General features: G+C 37.5%; 3 protein-coding genes across 4 annotated transcripts; 2 read left to right on the top strand and 1 right to left on the bottom strand.

The window, feature by feature from the left end:
- The first annotated feature begins 479 nt into the window (after window positions 1–479).
- On the top strand, window positions 480–3032 carry LOC126623971 (uncharacterized). Of its 2 annotated transcripts, none has more exons than XM_050292966.1 (6): window positions 480–795; window positions 914–941; window positions 1467–1697; window positions 2214–2277; window positions 2352–2411; window positions 2505–2730. In XM_050292966.1, exons 1-6 carry the CDS (start codon window positions 659–661, stop codon window positions 2537–2539), a joined length of 555 nt encoding a protein of 184 aa, XP_050148923.1. In that variant the 5' UTR covers window positions 480–658; the 3' UTR covers window positions 2540–2730. The 2 variants fall into 2 exon arrangements, with proteins under 2 accessions (XP_050148923.1, XP_050148915.1); XM_050292958.1 differs by lacking the exon at window positions 2505–2730 and adding an exon at window positions 2737–3032 and having other exon boundaries at window positions 483–795.
- Window positions 3033–3307: 275 nt separating this feature from the next.
- On the bottom strand, window positions 3308–6924 carry LOC126623960 (rhomboid-like protein 19). The gene is made up of 8 exons (XM_050292946.1): window positions 6701–6924; window positions 6499–6623; window positions 5540–5600; window positions 5249–5415; window positions 4716–4821; window positions 4419–4621; window positions 4197–4334; window positions 3308–3789 (listed from the first exon to the last, which is right to left on the bottom strand). The coding sequence occupies exons 1-8, from the start codon at window positions 6722–6724 to the stop codon at window positions 3687–3689; spliced, it is 927 nt and encodes a 308-aa protein (XP_050148903.1). The 5' UTR covers window positions 6725–6924; the 3' UTR covers window positions 3308–3686.
- Window positions 6925–12788: 5864 nt separating this feature from the next.
- LOC126625341 (chlorophyll a-b binding protein 6, chloroplastic-like) lies at window positions 12789–14405 on the top strand. Its single transcript, XM_050294439.1, has 4 exons — window positions 12789–13067; window positions 13504–13606; window positions 13695–13983; window positions 14090–14405. The coding sequence occupies exons 1-4, from the start codon at window positions 12868–12870 to the stop codon at window positions 14239–14241; spliced, it is 744 nt and encodes a 247-aa protein (XP_050150396.1). The 5' UTR covers window positions 12789–12867; the 3' UTR covers window positions 14242–14405.
- Window positions 14406–19727: the final 5322 nt, after the last annotated feature.

Raw genomic sequence — 19727 nt, 5'->3', positions numbered from 1 at the left:
CTTAGCCCTATAATAGGTTAACAATATTGTGATTCAAATTTGCCTTTGGTGAGAATCGAACTTAAAACTTCTTACTTACAACTTACAAGTAAAGAAGAATATCACTAGATTGTAGTACTAAGTGACACATAAAGAAATAAGTTAAGTGGATGATAAATTCATCAAATTAAGCACACCTTAAACCATTTCCTATGAAAAAACATCTTTTATAAGTTTAAACTCTCGCATGAATAGGACAGAGTAGTAAATCACTTTTTGATTATAATGATGCTGCATATATTAAAATTTTAAATTATTTGTGCAGAACACATCATCATTATGCGAGGTTACTAATTGAATTATTTATTTATTTATTAATTCATTGAAATAACACAACCATTAACCGTCACGTAATCTCTTAAAAATTGTTTAGAGGTTTGGTCTTTATAAATTTATAATTATATTTTTTTTGTTAGATTAAACTATAATATCATAATCTTGTCACACCAACAGCTAAAGTCGCCCCGCCATTAATGTCGCATTAAAAAGGAATTAAAAAGGATAAAGAAACGAAATAAACAGAAAGACAGCCTCGTCGCCACCACCGCTTTCCAGAAACCGTTAAATCAGATATTGGTTAGCAACCGTCGATCAGGGAGGCGATTGATCGTCGTCAGCCATGGAGGTCCGACCCAACCCGACGGCCGACAACTCGTCGGCCATGCAGCAGCAGCGTCAGCGCCCTACACCCGCTTCTAGTCAGAAAAAGCCGCCTGCTTCTTCCATCCCCGTCGACACCACCTCCGTTTCTCAAAGGTCAGTCCTTTTTTTCTTTAGTTTTCTGTTTGGAGCCCGAGAAAATTCTCTTTTTTTATCGGTCCCGAGAAAATTGAAGTCCTCACTAAAGATGGGTTTTGTTTCAATTGCGCTGTAGGCTTCAGAAGGAGTTGATGTCTCTCATGGTACTCTCTCTCTTGATTCTTTGCTTTTGATTTTTCCTCAAATTTGTTTACTTTTTTTTAATTTCTTACTGTCTTTGTAGATTTTTGTTGTAATCTTGAATTGGGTTTGATGTGGATTTAAATTTATATTCATAAATGAAAAAATAAAGCATAATTAAGAAGTAAAAGAGGGACTTTATTGATTCTTGGTAATCATGGGATGATGGGGATGTATGATACAGAGGTTGGGTTGGGCAGGTGTGTGTGAGTCTGTGGACTGCAAAGCTTCATTTTATGACTGCATGTGTGGTGATTCGGGAAGTCTCCACCGTTATCACACTTGTAGGCATATATTGTTGTGTTATTAAAATTTTCTCAGTTGAATAATATCGTCTCGAAGTTTAAGGTCTAATAGTAGTCTATTTGAGTTTGACACTGAAGTTAGTCTTGACTAGACAGATTTTAACGATGAATAAGTGACCGCATTATGAGACTGGTGACTGTTGTATTACTGACCTTTGTTCGTCCAACGTCCACTGGTTTCAGATGAGTGGAGGAGATCTTGGAGTATCGGCTTTTCCTGAAGGTGAGAGCATTTTTACATGGGTTGGCACAATCGAAGGTGGAAAAGGAACTATGTATGAGGGTTTTTCCTACAAGCTGTCTTTGCGTTTTCCTCTGGACTATCCTTTCAAGCCACCGCAAGTCAAGTTTGAGACAATGTGCTTCCATCCAAATGTTGATCAGTTTGGCAACATATGTCTTGATATCTTGCAGGTATCTATCATTACATTTACGATAAAGAAACTGATGTCAAGCTTTGAGATACTAAACTTCAAGTACGAACTGTCCGTTACTGTAATATGGAGAAGTTAAATTGACCATTTGATTGTCATTGTTTCTTGTACCGAGGAGTAAGTACATTAGGAATCTTATGGAAAATTAGTATCGGTTGGATATATCTAAATGCTCTCCTAGTTGTGTAGAAGAGAGTATATAAATTAGTATCAGTTGGATAATTCCAATGGTGATGCTTTTTCCATCCAGGGTGTTGCCCACATGTAAATGCCCTAACTCAGAAGTGCTGCTTAGATGGCAGTATGCCAATGCCCCTTACCCAGGGGTGCTGCGGTGCCCACATGAATGTGCCCTTATCGCAAGGGCGCTGCTAACTTGACAAGAGCAATCAATTTGATGGGTGGCGGAAATGTCAGTCTGAGTCTATTGTTGGATTGAGTTTCCTTTCTTTAATTTTCGTGTAATCTCAAAAAGCTTATGTTATACGTGGCACAGGACAAGTGGTCTTCAGCTTACGATTGCAGGACTATTCTACTCTCCATTCAAAGTCTGTTGGGAGGTAAGCTTGCTCTTATATGTATTCTCTTGTGGACTTCATTCCTTCTTGCCTGACCATTTAGTTCTTACCTGCAGAACCAAACCCGGAGAGCCCCCTCAACAGCTATGCTGCTGCTCTGTGGAGTAACAAGGAAGGTTAGTTACTCTGTCATTCGTATTGAATGTTTCTAAAACTGTGATTCAAAAACTTATAACTTCATCTTAGATTCCAATTCGTGCTAATTTCAGACTTTGTACGCAATGGCGTTCTAGGATTCATATAGCCGACCCAATTTAGTGGGAAAAGGCTTTGCTGTTGTTGTACCTTATGCAAATTTACCGTAAGCTATGAATGTCGAAACTAATGTTTCGAACTTGAACATCATGGAATATGATGCCAGGTGATGAAGTGCCTATTCTTCCCAATTTGAATTGCACAAACCTCTGATGCAACTCTTGTTCTTATATCTTTCTTTAACAGATTACAAAAAAATGGTCCACCGACAGTACTTTGCTGGAGAATCAATCGAGAGCTGACTTGTACATATAACTCACGACGGAGGACAACATTGTCATGCGGCCCCTGATTTGTGTACAGCTCCGGGGAGGTGAAAATTCTGCAATGAAAAGTGAAGTTTCTCAACGAATCCGGGGTGACGGAAACGCTAACCCTGGCCAACCTTGTTTATATTGCCTGTCCTCTGTGATTGCTAAATAAAGACAATAAGAAGTTGTAAATTTGGTTGAATCAAATGAAGGTGAAAACTGTTTCTCTAATGACTGGAGGAGGCACCATTCCCACATCTTTTTAGACTTCCGAGTTTCAAATGGTTGATGGATGATATTTCTAATGCTATCCAAACACCGACTATGCATGCATGCATCGAATGTCCCCACTCACTCTCCGCCTATTAACATGAAGCATGGATACATCGTTCTAGTTGCGTATCCCGTATCAGATACTTGGTCGGATACAATACATGCTAGATATGTATGGATACAGGATTTTGACCTGATGGATACAGGGTATCCAAGTTACCGCCACTTTGGGGTGGTGAGCAAAAAGATTTCCGTTTTTATAATAAAAAATTGAGATCAAACACAAGTTATACCAACGTATATGTGCTAAAAGATGTATTTGTACAACATGAGAAAATGGCCCCTACTGTTTCAAGGATATGGATGCCTCTTTAAGAATTTCTACTCTACGTATTTTGAGCAACAACACACATTAATCATTGTGCAAAGTAACATTGTCCACAGCAAAATGCACAGCTTAAGGATCCCCGAGAATTCACAGAGAGCGGGAACAGAGAAAAAAAAAAAGAGAAAAGCCTTCCCTTCAAATAACACGGAACCTCTGAAGTTGCAACGGAAATGACACATTTGGGTGGTTGATTGATAGGAACTGATACTAGAGTCGCCAAGCAATTAAACGTTCTCTGCAGCATCTCTTCCAGACTCTTCTGTACCGTGTGCTGCAGCCAACCTCTCAGCTGCCAATCTTTCCTCGAGTGCTCGAGCACCTCTTTCTCTGCAAGAGACAGTTTGGTCACAAAAATGAAGATTCTTTTTCCTGATTCAAGTATTTGATTATTCTCGGTTGGTGCTGTTAAGATGTGTATTTATACTTTCGCAATGTTAGTTTCTGAATCCATTCTAGTAAACTTATTTGATTTTCAAATCTTACACGAACCACGGGTCTATATACACCCAAGTTATTAATCTCCCTAGCTATCTAGTGGCATGTGATCCATCCTTAAGGATCGGGAGTTCAAAGATCCCTTGTTCAAGCCCGTGTAAACCGTAAGAAATGGTGTGATTTATGAAGGGGGGAGGTTACCCTCCACAGTTCATTCGAACAAGGAATATATCAATTTCGTTTCGGAGATGTAATATTTAACATTCAAGCTGGATGCTGTTTGAGACCAGAAACGTTACCTTCTTCTAGATGCTTCAATGGGGTCAGATCCAGGCAATGAGGAACCGCCCAGGGTATAACCTTGGGATTCATTGGAAGCTTCAGATCTTCCACAGAGCATCCGATGGAATATAGATGCAACAGGATCAATGACTGGTCTGCAACAATTACAGGAAACACTTAGAGCAATAGAAACCAGGAATATTGAAGTGAAGAGTTAGAAAATAATGGCAATTAATTACCTCACAAGTTCAGGGAAGAATGTAGAAAATGCAAAATCTTCACTTGGATCACCCTTGAGTTTTGTTTCTGGTTTCCTCTGCCAGAATCTTAGATAAATCCAGCTCGTATAAGTTCCAAATATTACGAATGGAAGATGTGTTGCTGACTTTTCAATCCAGAAGCTTATGGCAATCGACAGCAATAGCGAGATAGATGGTAACCACTGCACATAATTGAAACCAGCACCAAACAGAGTTTTAGGACTATTCAATAACCTGCAGAAAATTCATCGAAAGGTCCATTACGAAAGTCCAAACCTTAGCTTTTATTTTCAATAAAGGCAACTCCTGGTCGGGGATGATTTGCTTGATGCCAACCAGCAAACCTGAAAGGACTCCGTGGAAGCCAGAAACAGGCATATAACTAGCACAAATGAACCAAAGAAGGTAACAATACAAAGGATGAGATAAACGAAGCAATCAAACCATGCTACCAACCACATGTACAAACATTATTATATACGATAAGATAGATGGACAATGGAAGATACGTGTTGATAGTTGCAGAATGATCTGTTTAAAAATTTGTGTGCTGTTAGAGTTGGATCCAAATTTACCAAGTTCATCATTCACTTCCACTGACTCAGCTTGAAAGGAAATGGGGGGAAGCGGGCAATAAATTGCATGTTAAATTTCTTATTACTAATAAACCAACAAGCTACAGAATGCCTTGAGGTAGAAGGAAGCAATAAAGCTGAAAATGTAGAAAGATGGAAAACAAGGACAAAAAATATGAATCGCCAGTATGCAAAATTTTTTAATAAATGTTCAATTGATTTCTTAGTACTTACAGGTAAAATTCCGTCATTGTAATGTAGTACATAGCAATAGCAGTGACGAAAGTGCATATGGAAGTTAAGAAGTTAACTACAAAGATGAACTTCAAGAACTCCCTAGAACCCCACACAGGTTCAAGCAGCTTCCCAATAAACAGAAGACCAATAGTGCTGATAAAAACCTGTTAAATAAGTATGAAACTCAGTACTATTTAGTAATAAAAGTAGAGTGTGTCGGGTCCAGAAATTCCCTTCAATATATGACTACGGCACAGAAAAATTGTTTGTTGAATCAGAAGCGCATACCCCATATACTGATTGTTCAATGTAACCGGATGTTATGAGGTTCCAGACAAAAGGAATCGTCCTACAAGAAAGAAGTTTGGATTAGGATTAAGTTGCGCATTAGAGGTTCCAAATCTAAAGAGATACTTAGAAACTGAAAACAAATTCCTTCTCATAGAAGGTACATATAAGACATTGTTCAAAGTTAAAATAAAACCAGAAGACAACTCTAATTTGATACTTCCAACAGACTCAACATCTACTTTTGTTCCATTTCCAACAAACACTCTGTAGACCTCTCTACTTGGTTCCCTCTGGCTTTTTGCTCTCACCCTTCATTAGAATGAACAAGCATAGGGATGTACAAAATCAATCATGTAAAACCTCAAAATATTATGATTATAAATCTAATATTACATTGCTCGTCTTGAATTAAGTTAAACAAATTTACGCAGAAAAGAGTAGGCATAAAATAATAAAGGCACAGACTTGTTAAGACGACTGGAGAAACCCGAACAGCCCCAAATAGTGAGGTGCAACGAGCACATACACAGAACCGGGATTGACAATGCATCTCATTCAAGTTTTTTTTTAAGGAGGCACTAAGCTTCACTCGGGAATCAACTTTTAAGTTTCAGAAAATACAGAACCGAAGCGAAAACGAAGTCTGTAATCCATTACCAACCACATACTCCATCCCTTGTAATACAAACATTTAACAAACAAAGGGTCAACATTATCATCTCTGCTACAACCTCCCAATTCCACTCAAGCGAGGCGAATAACCGGAGTTGACTTTCAGATCAACCCCACAAAACCACACGCTTCAAAACACTAAATTTCACAAATTTTTCGCAAAACCCATCACTGTAAAAACACATTTACGCAATATTTCACTATTAATTTTAGCAAATTTCCATTTCACAAGTCAACAAACCCAAAATTGGACGGTGCAGGTGCCCAAACCGAGAGAAAAATACCTGGCGGGAATGAGAGTCAGGTAATCGACGGCATGAGGGAGAAGCTGAACCACAATGTGGCCTCCAATGAGCACCACCGACAAGCCCTTGCATAGCCGTGTGAATCCAGAGAACGCACCTGCGCTCTGCAACATCCAGTGTCAAAAATTCGAATTGAAACCCGCAAATCGGAGGAAAATTGAAGAAAATTTGAAGGCTTTACCCCTGAGAGTGATGGAGTGCTCATGGCGGGCGGGCGGTTTGGCCGGTGGATTTGTTGCGGCGATGTGAGATCGGAGAATTAGACTTTGGGTGGAAGGAAGGTATGGATCGTACGGGTAGCGGATCGGTCAGATCGGAGGATGAGTGTTTGATCAAGCGGTGAATATTAAATATAAAAATGGGTTCGTGATTGGGTAAGGCGCGAGCTTACAGTAAGTTGGTTGGAGTTCAGTCTACTTCACCCAAATGTTAGATTGGACTAACCTAGATTAGTTGGGTTGCTACTTGGATTAGTTTGCCGTTTTCATAAAGGGAGAAGCTATCTTGTAATCAAAGAAATTACGTGGCAAACATGTACTGGATAGATGATGTTACTTTTAATAACAAGTGATGTCGCTAAAACTATTTCTTCATTGCAAGAAATTTTATCTAAATTTAAGGAATTTATTTTTATATGTTTTTAGTTGATACAAGTACTATAAACTCTAAAGTTTAAACTACTTTAGCTGACGAGTTTTTGTGCCCGAATCCCCCTCGTGTGATTAAGAGCATTTAACATCGTTCAAGATATTTTGTGCTCGAATCCCTCTTCATCAATGTAACAATGCTTCAAACAACTCTATAAGAATGTTTCACACGTGCTCCATGTAAACACATCACATTTAAACGAAGCAAGAGACTGAGATTGGAATTTCACTTCACATATCAACTACAACAACAACATAGTCTTATCTTAGTAAGTGAGGTCGGCTGTATGAATTATAGAACACCAGTGCGCTCGGTTTTGCGCCAAGTCTTCCGTTAACTCCAACTACTTCATGTATTTTCTTAAAGTCTCTTTCCAAGTCTTCCTCTACCCCTTTTGCCTTAAGCCCCTGCCTCATAATCGCATTTTCTTAGCGGAACATAGGTAGGTTTTCGTTTCATATGTTCAAACCATCCTAACTGATTTTGTTTCATCTTATATTCAATTGCGGCCACTTCTACTTGATCTTAGATATCCTCGTTCTAAATCATGTTATTTCTCGTGTGCTCATGCATTCTACTTTATTGCACGTATCAAATACCAAAAGGAAAAGTCAGATTTATTACAACATGGAAACAAATCCCTCTGTTTTGTCCACCCTCTAATTGCAGACGGCATTTTTCCATCTACAAAACACTATTGGGATGCATGTCTATCGATTACATTACATGCCATCTGATGTGTTGAACCCTAAAACGAGTTCCGATGTCGTACCACTTGACGGACATTGTGTATGCAACCTCGCCGTTTTGTACCTATCGACAGCTTGCAATGCCATCTTTGACCCACCTCCGTCCTCGCATTTCTGGCTTAGTTTTGTAAATACAAGGAATGCTGAGAGGACGAAGATCTAATGGATTTGGTGTGGCCTTGACACCTTAATCCAACCCAAGCAAAACGACAACGATAGCATCAGCGACGAAGATGCTGGTGCCGTTACCCATCGCTGGCCGGAATGTGAGAGCTGGTGGTTCCTCTGTACGGAAACTGACCGTTAAATTAGGGTTAATTAGTTGTTAATTCACTGAGTAATGCTGTGATTGGTTGTTGGCCGTTATCGGAGTGATGAAGAAGAAGCAAAGAAGAATGAGTGGCAGTGGAAGAAGCGTTGTGTGCACTGTGCTCCACGTGGCCTCGGCAGGTGAATAGTGTCTTAACACGTGGACAAGCTAACACAGCATGCACAGTATAACTTTGTTTTTTGGTGTAAACAATTGTGGGTTTTATAACTTACAGTTGACCGTTGGTAGAGTATCTATATACGTGGACATGCCAAGGGGAAAAGAGTATCTAAACATGTTCACCCGAGAGAAAACAAGAGTATCTAAACTTCTAAACATGACAATTGACATGGCTTAATGTAAGAGTTTAGAATAAAACTAGAAATTAGGCCCGTGCGTTGCCATGGAAACCAGCTGTTTTAGACGTAATTAGATGAATAAAACACATTTAAGCTGAATAAATTGAAGACAATTATGAACAAATAGAGGGATGCATGACATGATTTTTTGTCCTAGTCATAATTAGACTAATGTGATTTACGACCTAGAGACTAATGTACTTTTTCACATGTTTTTTTCTCAAAAAATTTATAGAAATATGAGAATGGTCATCACAAATTTCAAAATCGCCATTAACCGAAATTAAAAGGAAATTGACACCATGAGTGCTTGCAAGATGAAAGAAGGGAAACAAAAAGGAAATGGTGCATTTGAACAAACTGATGACAATTTGAAACTTTAATTATGAAAATGCATAATTTTCATGTGTGTTAAATGAATGAGTTATTTTAGGATTACAATGGCAAGCTTTTCGGATTTCGAACTTGTGAAAAATGGTACAAAGGGTGATAAAACTCATGTTTTGACGTGAGTCATGGGAATGCATGGTTATGCAACTCCAGAGTATGTGATGAGTGGTGTGTGCGTGCGTGTGCGTTCTGTAATCATCAAACGCTGCATCAACAACTGAGATTGAATAGAATGGGGTGTCATTGTTGTGCTCAACTTGGACACCAGTATATACATGCTTTGACAGTTGGTACGTACATATTTCCAAAGATATAAGCAAGTTTACTGGAATATATATATATATATATATATATATATATATATATATCACACACGGTGGTTACTACATAAGAAAACAATTCCATCCTTTTCAGATCTTATATGTATATATAAGAATTTGTTAAACTTGAGAGATAGGCAAAAGTTTTGATAATGTTAAACCAATGAGACCTTAAATAGATATTCCATAGATAGAACAATTACCATATTTGCTTACAACATTAATATCCATAAGCCAAATTATTCATATGTGAACATAGGCATCTGTAAAGTTTGAAAAACATTGGCTTGTTCATGACTTATAATCAAATACATAAGAAATGTAAATCTAGACTAACAACATGCCTGAGTCGTCTTCTAGACGAACCGCAATTAAATGACAGAAGCAATATTTAGCAAATAGTAATTGTATAGCTTCAGTCTTATGACAATGCAATCATGCTGATCTCTAATTGAAGGTCTAATAGCCATGGATCTTTGCAAATATACAATTATACACCATCAGAAAAGACCATGACAGGTTGTTCAAACTGGAAACAGCAAAAAAATCCAAGGAATGCAGAACTAAGGATTGTCGAATGGCACAACATTTAACAACCACCATTCATGGTTTTATAAAAATGGGTATATACTAAGTTGGAATCACTACAGCAAACAGGAAAAAAGAACAGAGAATGCAGCATTTTCTCGTATTTTTGAATCAATTCTAAACCTGAAATCGTTACGCCTAGACCTTTTTTTCACACCTCAGTCGTTGCTGTATCCCTACATCTATGAATCCAATTTCATTGAAGAAACAATGCGGAGGAGAGAATTGAAAAAGAAGTATGTCCCCATGATTAGTTTTCTTGTTTATTCTTGACAAACTAATCACATATTTAAAATCTAAGTACAAAAGCTTTACAAAGGTAATAAAAAATTGGTGTACAATTAATTAGGCTTTTAATATGTAATCAATGTGCAGAATTGTATACCTAAAGATGGCAATGAAAAAACATCTTTTATAAGTTTAAACTCTTGCATTAAGACCATCTCCAACCCTGACCTATAACCTAAAATTTCCCCTTTTTTTCTCCCCAAAATCCACTCCAACCCATGACTCAAAATTAACCTAAAACCTAAAACTCATTTGAGGGTCAAATACCAGCCCAGTTTTAGGCCACAAAGCAAAATGGGCCCCATCAACTGAGACTGAAACCGAGGCTGTGAAGCCCAGTTCCCTTTCCCTACTCGCCTATGCGCTAGGTATTTTCAGAAACCCAACAGTCCCACGTAAGGGTGTTCCCCTGCCTGTCAGTCGCTGTCTGTGCAATAAGTAGCCCAACGGCTACTTTTTGTAATCTAACGGCTATGTTTAAATGGGCCGTTGGTTAATCCAACGGTCCATGTTCAATTTTTTTTTTTAGTTTTATATTTATATATTTATTGAATTCAACGGCTTAGATCGAATATAATCAAATCTAACGGTAAAAAAAAAAATCTAACGGTCCAAATTTAAATCCAACGGCTAAAATAATTAAAAAAAAATTATTTAACTTAAAATTCAACCAAAAACTCTATAAATACCTATGTATTTGTTCAAACATCCACACAAAACTCACTTTTCTCCTACAATTCTTCCAATTTTTTTTTCTACCATTTCTTCTCATTTCCAAAATTTTCAAGATGGCAAAAGAGCATGTTAGAGGTCGTAATTGGACCTTTGATGAAGATATTGCTTTATGTTTGGTATGGATTTCTGTTAGTGAAGATGGTGTCGTCAGCACCAATCAAAATAGAAAGGATTTGTGGGGTAAAATCGTTGATAAGTTCCATGAAAACTCCAACGCCGGTCGAAGGGAATGCCACAAGAAGTATATTTCAAGATGATGATTCATCTCAAGACTATCACCCAAGTCCACCACCAAGTCAAGATGATGGATATCATTATTAGGTTTATGTAGTCTATGAGTTTTCGATTGTATTAAGTTTATGTAGTTTATTAATTGTCTTTTTTTTTTAAAGTTTATGTGGTTTATCATGATTTTCATGTATTGATTTAGTGATTTTTCAAAATTTATCGGAATTTAAATATTTTTAGGTTAAAATGTTCATAAAATTAATTTAGGATAGTCTACATAATTTTTTTTTAAAGTTAATTTAAAAAAAATAGCCTTAATTCATTTTTTGATAATCTGGGGCTCAAATTTTAGGCCAAAAGGGTTGGAGTAGAAAAGCTGTTTCTGGGTTAAAACCTAAATTTTCTAGGCTAAATATTTTTAGGTTTTAGGTCAGGGTTGGAGATGGTTTAATAGGACATAGTAGTAAATCACTTTTTGATTATAATGATGCTACATATATTAAAATTTTAAATTATTTGTGCAGAACATATCATCATTATGCGATGGTTACTAATTAAATTATTTATTTTTTATTAATTCATTGAAATAACACAACCATTATTTGTACAGTTGACCGTTGGTAGAGTATCTATACACGTGGACATGCCAAGGGGAAAAGAGTATCTAAACATGTTCACCCGAGAGAAAACAAGAGCATCTAACTTCTAAACATGACAATTGACATGGATTAATGTAAGAGTTTAGAATAAAATGGCATAGACCAAACAATTAACCAGTATCTAGATTAGATTAATTGAGTTTAGCTGGGCAAAAACTTATCTATTACCGATGAACGTGAAATTTACGACCTATATAAAAAAGATACGTTAAAGTGACGATGTCTCAAACCAATCATGCGATGCTAAGTAAAGTTAAAACACACTTATACAAGTGATAAGTTTGGAATGTCATGATAGCTTAATCAATAGATAGGTAAGTCCTCTCATGTGTATATGGTGACAAACGTTTGGTGTTAATTAAAGAGTAGAGAAAAAAAAATATTTGAACCACCACATGGTGATCTAGTGGTTCAGGCCCATATTTCACATGGTACATCCTAAATTCGATTCTTGGCATTGTTGTATTACATGATGATAGCTGTGAGAGACTGAAATACTTTTATGAGTCTTCATGGCTCCTAAAAAAGTAGAATGCAGTAGCTAAGCTGCCAGCTGATTCTCTTATAAAAAAAACACACATTTTTTTTGGGTTTGGAAGTAAAGTTCCTTGGGGCAATTACTGGAGGACGTCAAGAAAATGCCTTCAACATTGGTGATCCAAAAATATCTAGCCTTCCACTAACATATTGGTGATCCAAATGGTGGTTCTAATTTCTAACCATTTCTTCCCCAATTACACCCTAAAATTTTACAAGAATATCTTTTGCCTGCAGAAAAGTGGTGGGTTAGATTTTCCTCCCCTAACTCAACCTCCACCACAGATACTAGATTTCACCTATCAATTGGATATTCCACTCCACATAATCACCTATCTGGATTAACAGAATCCACGTGGCCCAATGACAGAGCACCAGCCAGATACATTAGCCAATCACAATCCACATTTGGATTCTTCCATATCCCCACTTCCTGTACTACTAGTATTCCTTGCCACTCCTTCCACCTTCCATAATCTCAGTCTCCTCCTTTCTCCTCCCCACAAACCCTTAATCTTGCAGGCACTAAATTTGCTAATGGCTTCCAACACTTTGATGAGCTGTGGCATCGCCACTACTGCCTTCCCTTCAGTCCTCTCATCCTCCAAGTCTAAATTTGCGACCAGCGCAGTCCAGCTCCCAAGTATTGGTGCCAATGCCTCCTCCAGGTTCTCCATGTCCGCCGAGTGGATGCCCGGCGAGCCCCGCCCTCCTTACCTCGACGGCTCCGCCCCCGGGTAACGAAATACACTACTTCAATAATGTTAGAGTAACAAGTTTATTTATCAAATGATATCTCGGTTAGTATGTATCTTGTTAGAAAAGTAATAGTTAGAGTAGACCTAGATTTGATAAATTTCGTAGTGAGACACCATTTGGTGATTAAGATTTCGTAACATGCTAATTTTTTTTTTAATAAAATAAGATCAGACAATATTTTTATTTTTTTTACAAAAAAGGATCCGCTGGTGGCTTCGCAGAGACATTTTAGCATTTTCTGGCCACTATCGTGTGTTTCACAAACGCCAAGAATCACACTCAGGATGTGTCATGTGAAATACGGTCATGAATTTCATTCCCAACCAATAGGTCACCCCTTGATGGTTAAGATTAGACAAAACATACTAATTAGTTTGGTGAGGTTGTATTAATTTGTTGCTCGTGGGTTTTCAGTGACTTTGGATTTGACCCACTTCGGCTAGGAGAAGTGCCAGAGAACTTAGAGAGGTTCAAGGAGTCCGAGCTCATTCACTGCAGATGGGCAATGCTTGCTGTTGTAAGTACCATACAAACATTTTCCTTAAAAATTGCATCCATTTTTACTTTGCAATGACTAAATTAACCTTGCAAACCCTCAATTGCAGCCAGGGATTCTAGTACCAGAGGCTTTGGGATTGGGCAACTGGGTAAAAGCACAGGAGTGGGCTGCCGTTCCAGGAGGCCAAGCCACCTACTTAGGCAACCCAGTTCCATGGGGCACTTTGCCTACAATTTTGGTCATCGAATTCCTTTCCATTGCCTTTGTAGAACACCAACGCAGCATGGAGAAGGACCCTGAGAAGAAGAAGTACCCTGGTGGCGCTTTTGACCCCTTGGGCTACTCCAAGGACCCCAAGAAGTTCGAGGAATACAAAGTCAAAGAGGTCAAAAATGGTTAGTACATATATACATTACGTTTCTTCTGTCACATATCTATGTTTATGTTATGTTGTCCGATTGTATTTGAAGAGTATTTAATTACTGATTGACGATCGTGTAGGCCGGCTTGCGTTGTTGGCTTTCGTCGGGTTTGTTGTTCAACAATCGGCGTACCCTGGCACCGGACCGTTGGAGAACTTGGCTACTCACTTGGCTGATCCATGGCACAACAACATTGGGGATGTCATCATCCCCAAAGGGATTTTGCCTTGATTAATTCGTGCAGTATTGATTTCACACCCACTGTAAAGTTTAGAATTCCATGTAACCATCTTCGATGAATCCGAACTTCTTGTCATGTGTGAGTGAGCTTAAAAGCAAACTTTTACCATCACCTTCATATTTTAGTATTGATAAAGAACTGTACTTAAAGATCATGCTTGAATATTCTTGTTAATTATATTTCAGTGCCTATATATACATAATGATATATAACTTTCTATTTAATCTAATTAAAAATATAACTTTAGCTCCTAAAATTCAATTTTTTTCCATACAAAACCCAGTGTGATTTTTTTACTCAAGCAAAACCAGTGACTAGAATTCACATAAATGAATTCAGTAATTACATTCTATTTTACACATTTTACATTTTTCGTGTGCCGAAAATGCCTCTATTGCATGCTTGATATTGTATGCATATTATAAGAGGAGAGTTAAGGATTTTGAAAAAGATTTCAACCAAAAAAACAAGATTTTGAAAAAGAAAAAAAAGGACACTAGTGCATGAAATTAGGGAGATGAATGCACAAAGGAGGCGAAATTAAAGTGTACAAATATAGCTAAATCAATGAATGCATTTTAGATTAATTACATATTAATATGAAATATGAGAATTGTCCCGAAAAAACTATATGAGTTAGAATTTTTTTATATATTTAACGACTTCTTTAATTTAAACGCTAATAATAAATATTAAATATTAATGCTTATTTTCTCATTTTAAATAATAAAAGTTTAAAGAATCAGATATATGATACACGTTATTGAAGCATTGTCATGTTTTCAAATTTGCTTAAAATTAGGCATTCTAATTTAACTTTTTATTATATTACTAAATTTGAAAAGGCATAAATTTTGGGTTTCTTGCTTTTAATGCGTGCGTTTTCCCCAAAATTAGTGTATTCCTAGTTCTATATAAATTTGGACAAGTTTATCAGCATTCTCACATAGACTTTTTTTCTTTCTATATTTTTATCATTCATACTCGAGTCCAATGCGTGTTGTTTTTTCCCGTGGTTGTGTTATCAAAATACACATCAGGCAAAAAAAAAAAAAAAAAACTATTTGTACCTTTTTTTTTTTTATCTGTTTTCGTTTTGTTGTTTGTACATATTGTCCGTTAATTAACCTACCATGATTCTTAAATAACCGTTGACACCAATTTAACCAATTGTTGGCATCATAATTCCTTTACGTATTCTTTGCCACTAGCTAAAATATATTTCATTATTGTTTTTTCTTTAGGTGTCAAATGGAGGGTGCTATCCTTGGAAGATGCGGTTTCAAGAACAAGCCAACAACAATTCCAATTTATCCTAATACTTCTTTTGTGGGATTGTAATTTGAAGTTTGTTCGAGGTTCAATGAACTTGTAATGGGGCTTTTCAAATGACATATGTTGTGCCTGATCATCCTCCATGTTTGTTGAAATTGGATTTTGACGGGCGTGTTTTTCATTTGTCATTCGTCAATGACAAAAAAATTTGTGTGACCACATAATTTTTATTTGTCAGTGAACAATGACAAATGCAAAACACGCATGTCCAAATCTGATTTCAACAAATATAGAGGATAATCAGGCATCATATATGTCATCCGAAAAGCTTTAACTACAAGTTCATCAAACCTCGAACTTGGAAATACAAATCCATAAAAGATGTATCAGCATAAATTAAAATTACCGCTGACTTGTTCTTGAAAACACATCTTCCAATAATAGCACCCTCCAATTGACACCTAATAGAAAAAATAACAATAAAATATAATTTAGCATGGCCCCATTATCTCGCATCTCTTCTTTGAGGATGATTCTTTAATCTTCCTCGAACTGTGAAAATATCATGCATATTATGAACATGTATTGTTTAGCCTCGGGACAATAGGTGAGTCTCAATAAGTCCAGTGTGTACTTTGGTTGGAATGCTCCTCCTTAGCTGTGTTCACACCTTAGCGCCATCCTTGGAATGTCGTCGGTATCTAACCCTGGGGATTATCTTGGAATGCCGGCCATTTGGGGAAGATCTAAGCGCCAAAGCCTTGCATACGTGAATGGGAGAGTTCTTGGGAAGATTCAGGGGTGGAAACAGTCAGCTCTTTCTCTTGCGGGTAAGGAGGTTTTAATCAAGGCTGTAATACAGGCTATACCAACCTACCCAATGAATCTTTTTAAATGCCCAGCTGTGGTTTACAAAGACCTTGATTCTTTGTTTGCTGGCTTTTGGTGGGGTGATACTGGAGGGAAAAAGAGGATCCATTGGGTGAGTTGGGATAAAATGGGACTGCCTAAAGGTGCCGGGGGGGGGGGTGTTTAGGATTTCGGAATTTCCAAGACTTTAATGATGCTTTGCTTGTGAAACAATGTTGGAGGCTAATTCACAATCCTAATTCCATGTGGACTCGGACTCTTAAGGCGCGTTATTCTCCTCATTCATCTTTCTTTGATGCTAAATTGGGGAGTCGAGCCTCGTGGGCATGGGCTAGTCTTCTGTCGAGATATTCTCAAAGCTGGTGCTCACTGGCAGATTTTTTATGGCAGAGACTCGACTTTGGATTGATTGATGGTTGCCTGTGCTTCCTCTTGGTCATCATATTCCCTGAAGTTCCACTCATATTACAATGAATACAAGGGTATCTTCCCTTATTTGTCAGAGTACTAGATCGTGGGACATTGATTTTTTACGTTCGTTCATTTCTGAGGCGGAGGTCAAGGCCATTTGTGACATTCCATTGGGGTCTTTTTCTTGCCGGGATTGGTTAGTTTGGTCTGGGGCTAGATGTGGCAAATACTCGGTTAGGGCGGGATATCACTGGATTCACTCTTCGAGGTTGATGGTTGGGGCATCTAATTCCTTGGTTCTTCCTAATTCTGAGGATATGATCTGGAAGGCTGTGTGGAAAGTTAATGCACCACCTAAAATCTGAAATTTCATATGGTGGGTTGTGAGTGAGGCGTTGACAACAATGATGGGGTTATTCTTGCGTAGGTCGGCTCCATCACCTTTGTGTCCCATTTGTAAGAATCAGGAAGAATCTGTTATACATATGCTTTTGCGGTGTCCTTAGGTGGAGCCAATTTGGTTTGGCGGGCAGCTTAGTCTTCGAAGGATGGGTGATGGGGTTTCTTCTTTTAATTCTTGGATCCGAGAAATGATAAACTTGGCTTCTCACCCGCAGGAGAGATCAAGGCTCATTTCCATTATTGCTTTTTCTTGCTGGCATATCTGGAAGGCAAGGTGTAATTATGTCATTAATGCTATAACCATTGTTCCCTCCCATGTGCTTCATGTTATCTCATTATCCTTGGCTTCCTTTTGGGAGGCGCAGGTCTCAAGGTCTTTTATATCCCGATCTATCACTGCTTCTTCCAAGCCAAATCCTCAATGGTGCTTTCCAAATGCCCCTACATCAAAACTAATGTGGATGCTAGTTGGACCCCAGTGAGTGGTAGGGCCAATTTAGCAGCGCTGTTGTGAGACCATGAGGGTCAATTTGTGGCGGCTCATAAACTTGCTATTATGGCTCCATCGGTGGTGTTTGTGGAGGCAATGACGATGTTGAAGGGATGTGAGTTAGCGGCTGAGTTAGGTGGTTGCGGAGTCGGACTCGCTTGAGGTGGTCTCTTCCTTGAATGGAGATATTTCAAATGGCAGCTGGGAAGTGTTTCCAATATTAGAAAATATTTTGAGATTAGGGACTTCTTTCCAGGGTTGTCGTTGGTCTTGGGTTCCAAGATCGGCCAATCAGACGGCAGACTTTTTGGCGTCGAGGCAGAACATGGAGATGTGCGGCAACTGTTGGGTCAGACGATCCCCATCTTCATTGATTCACATTCTCAACAAGGATGGACTTCCTTGCCCTCCTTAAGTGTTTTTGAGTTGTTGGGGTGTGGTGGGATGACGTTTAGCCTTTGTGGCAGCGTCCTTATGTTGTTGTCCCTCACACCTTTCGTGTGTTTTGTGTGCTTGCCCCTCCTGTGGGCTTTCTATGTATTGTTGGCTTGTGCCCTGGTTATGATAGTTTCTAGTCTTCCAAAAAAAAAAAAAAATTGACTAAATTGGTGGCAACAGGTATTTGAGGAATCACGGTAGTTTAATTAACAAACAAGATGTACAAACACCAAAACGAAAATAGATAAAAACACAAAAGGTATAAATAACTTACTTTTTTTTGCCCAATGTGTATTTTGATACCACATCCATTGAAAAAAAAACGCAATTAATGATCAAAATATGGAAAGAAAAAAACCAAGTGTGAGATAATGCTGCTAAACTTTTCCAAATTTATGTAAGAACTAATTTTGGGAGCAATACTTACACTAAAAGCAAGAAACCCAAAATTAGTGCCTTTTCTTGGGAAAAAAAAAAATAGTGCCTTTTCATATTTGAAATTCGGAAAGAAAAAAAAAATAAAAAAGCCTAATTTTATGCAAATTTTAAAACATGACAACACATTCAATAACGTGTATCGTATATCAGATTTTATAATTTAAATTGAGAAAACAAGAATTCATACTCAAGATTTTTTTTTTGTCAAATGATAAATCTTGTTAGATTAGTCACCGATGGGTTTGAACTCACGCCGTTATGCAAGGGCTCAACTCATTTCCACTACTGTGGTTAAGGGCCACTTACCAAGATTTTTTTTTTCTTTTGTCAAGATTTATTATAAGCGTTTAAATTAATAAAGTCATTGAATATATAAAAATATTCTAATTCGTGTAGTTTTTCAGGACATTGATTCTCATATTAATGTGTAATTAGTTTAAAATGCATTTCATTGATTCAGCTATATTTGTACACTTTAATTTCGTCTCCTTTGTGCATTCATCTCCATAATTTCGTGTATTAATGTCTTTATAGACGATAATTAAGGGTTCAACTCCTTTTCACTACTGTGGTAAGAGCCACTTGTCAAGTGTTTTTTTTGTCAAGATTTATTATAAGCGTTTAAATTAATAAAGTCATTCAATATATATAAAAAAAAATTCTAATTTGTGTAGTTTTCATAGGGATGCAACTCGGGCGGGTTGGGCAGGTTAGAAGGTCAACCCAATCCTAACTCAACTTTTACAATTCGGGCTCAGGTTCGGGTTGGGTTGCATTCTGGTTCATTTTGGCTCGGGTTTAATTGGGTTAGGATTACTTGGGTTGGGTTCGGGTTGCCCAACTTTTTCAAGTTTAATCTTGTAACTTAGTTTCCAAGAATTCCTAAAAAAATTAAGCCAAGTAGCATCAAAGCTAGCTAACTTTAATTTCATAAATCAATCTACTATAAAGTTTTAAGATTTAGAGACTACGAATATGGGGTGATTAATCAAATCATCTTATTCCCTAAAAGTTTAAGTAATTATAAAGGGTAATTTATTAAAAAAAAATATTAGAAAGGGCGTTGGTTTTTGGACTTGGCTCACTTGGGTAGTATGCACATTAATTGATATGGGCTACAATTTGGTTAGATTGGGTTTCGTTAGTCAGGTT

This window comes from Malus sylvestris, chromosome 1 (assembly GCF_916048215.2).
Source record: "Malus sylvestris chromosome 1, drMalSylv7.2, whole genome shotgun sequence".
NCBI lineage: Eukaryota > Viridiplantae > Streptophyta > Magnoliopsida > Rosales > Rosaceae > Malus > Malus sylvestris.
This window is presented reverse-complemented; position numbering and strand designations above follow the sequence as displayed.

Excerpts from the sequence above, each read along its gene's own strand:
- LOC126623971 (XM_050292958.1), top strand. The coding sequence starts at position 659 with ATGGAGGTCCGACCCAACCCGACGGCCGACAACTCGTCGGCCATGCAG. Across the intron at positions 796-913 it reads ACCACCTCCGTTTCTCAAAG|GCTTCAGAAGGAGTTGATGT; the intron begins GTCAGTCCTTTT and ends ATTGCGCTGTAG. Across the intron at positions 942-1,466 it reads AGGAGTTGATGTCTCTCATG|ATGAGTGGAGGAGATCTTGG; the intron begins GTACTCTCTCTC and ends CACTGGTTTCAG.
- LOC126625341 (XM_050294439.1), top strand. The coding sequence starts at position 12,868 with ATGGCTTCCAACACTTTGATGAGCTGTGGCATCGCCACTACTGCCTTC. Across the intron at positions 13,607-13,694 it reads GATGGGCAATGCTTGCTGTT|CCAGGGATTCTAGTACCAGA; the intron begins GTAAGTACCATA and ends CCTCAATTGCAG. Across the intron at positions 13,984-14,089 it reads AGTCAAAGAGGTCAAAAATG|GCCGGCTTGCGTTGTTGGCT; the intron begins GTTAGTACATAT and ends ACGATCGTGTAG.
- LOC126623960 (XM_050292946.1), bottom strand. The coding sequence starts at position 6,724 with ATGAGCACTCCATCACTCTCAGGG. Across the intron at positions 5,416-5,539 it reads TTGAACAATCAGTATATGGG|GTTTTTATCAGCACTATTGG; the intron begins GTATGCGCTTCT and ends CTTATTTAACAG. Across the intron at positions 4,622-4,715 it reads TATTGAAAATAAAAGCTAAG|TGGTTACCATCTATCTCGCT; the intron begins GTTTGGACTTTC and ends AATTATGTGCAG.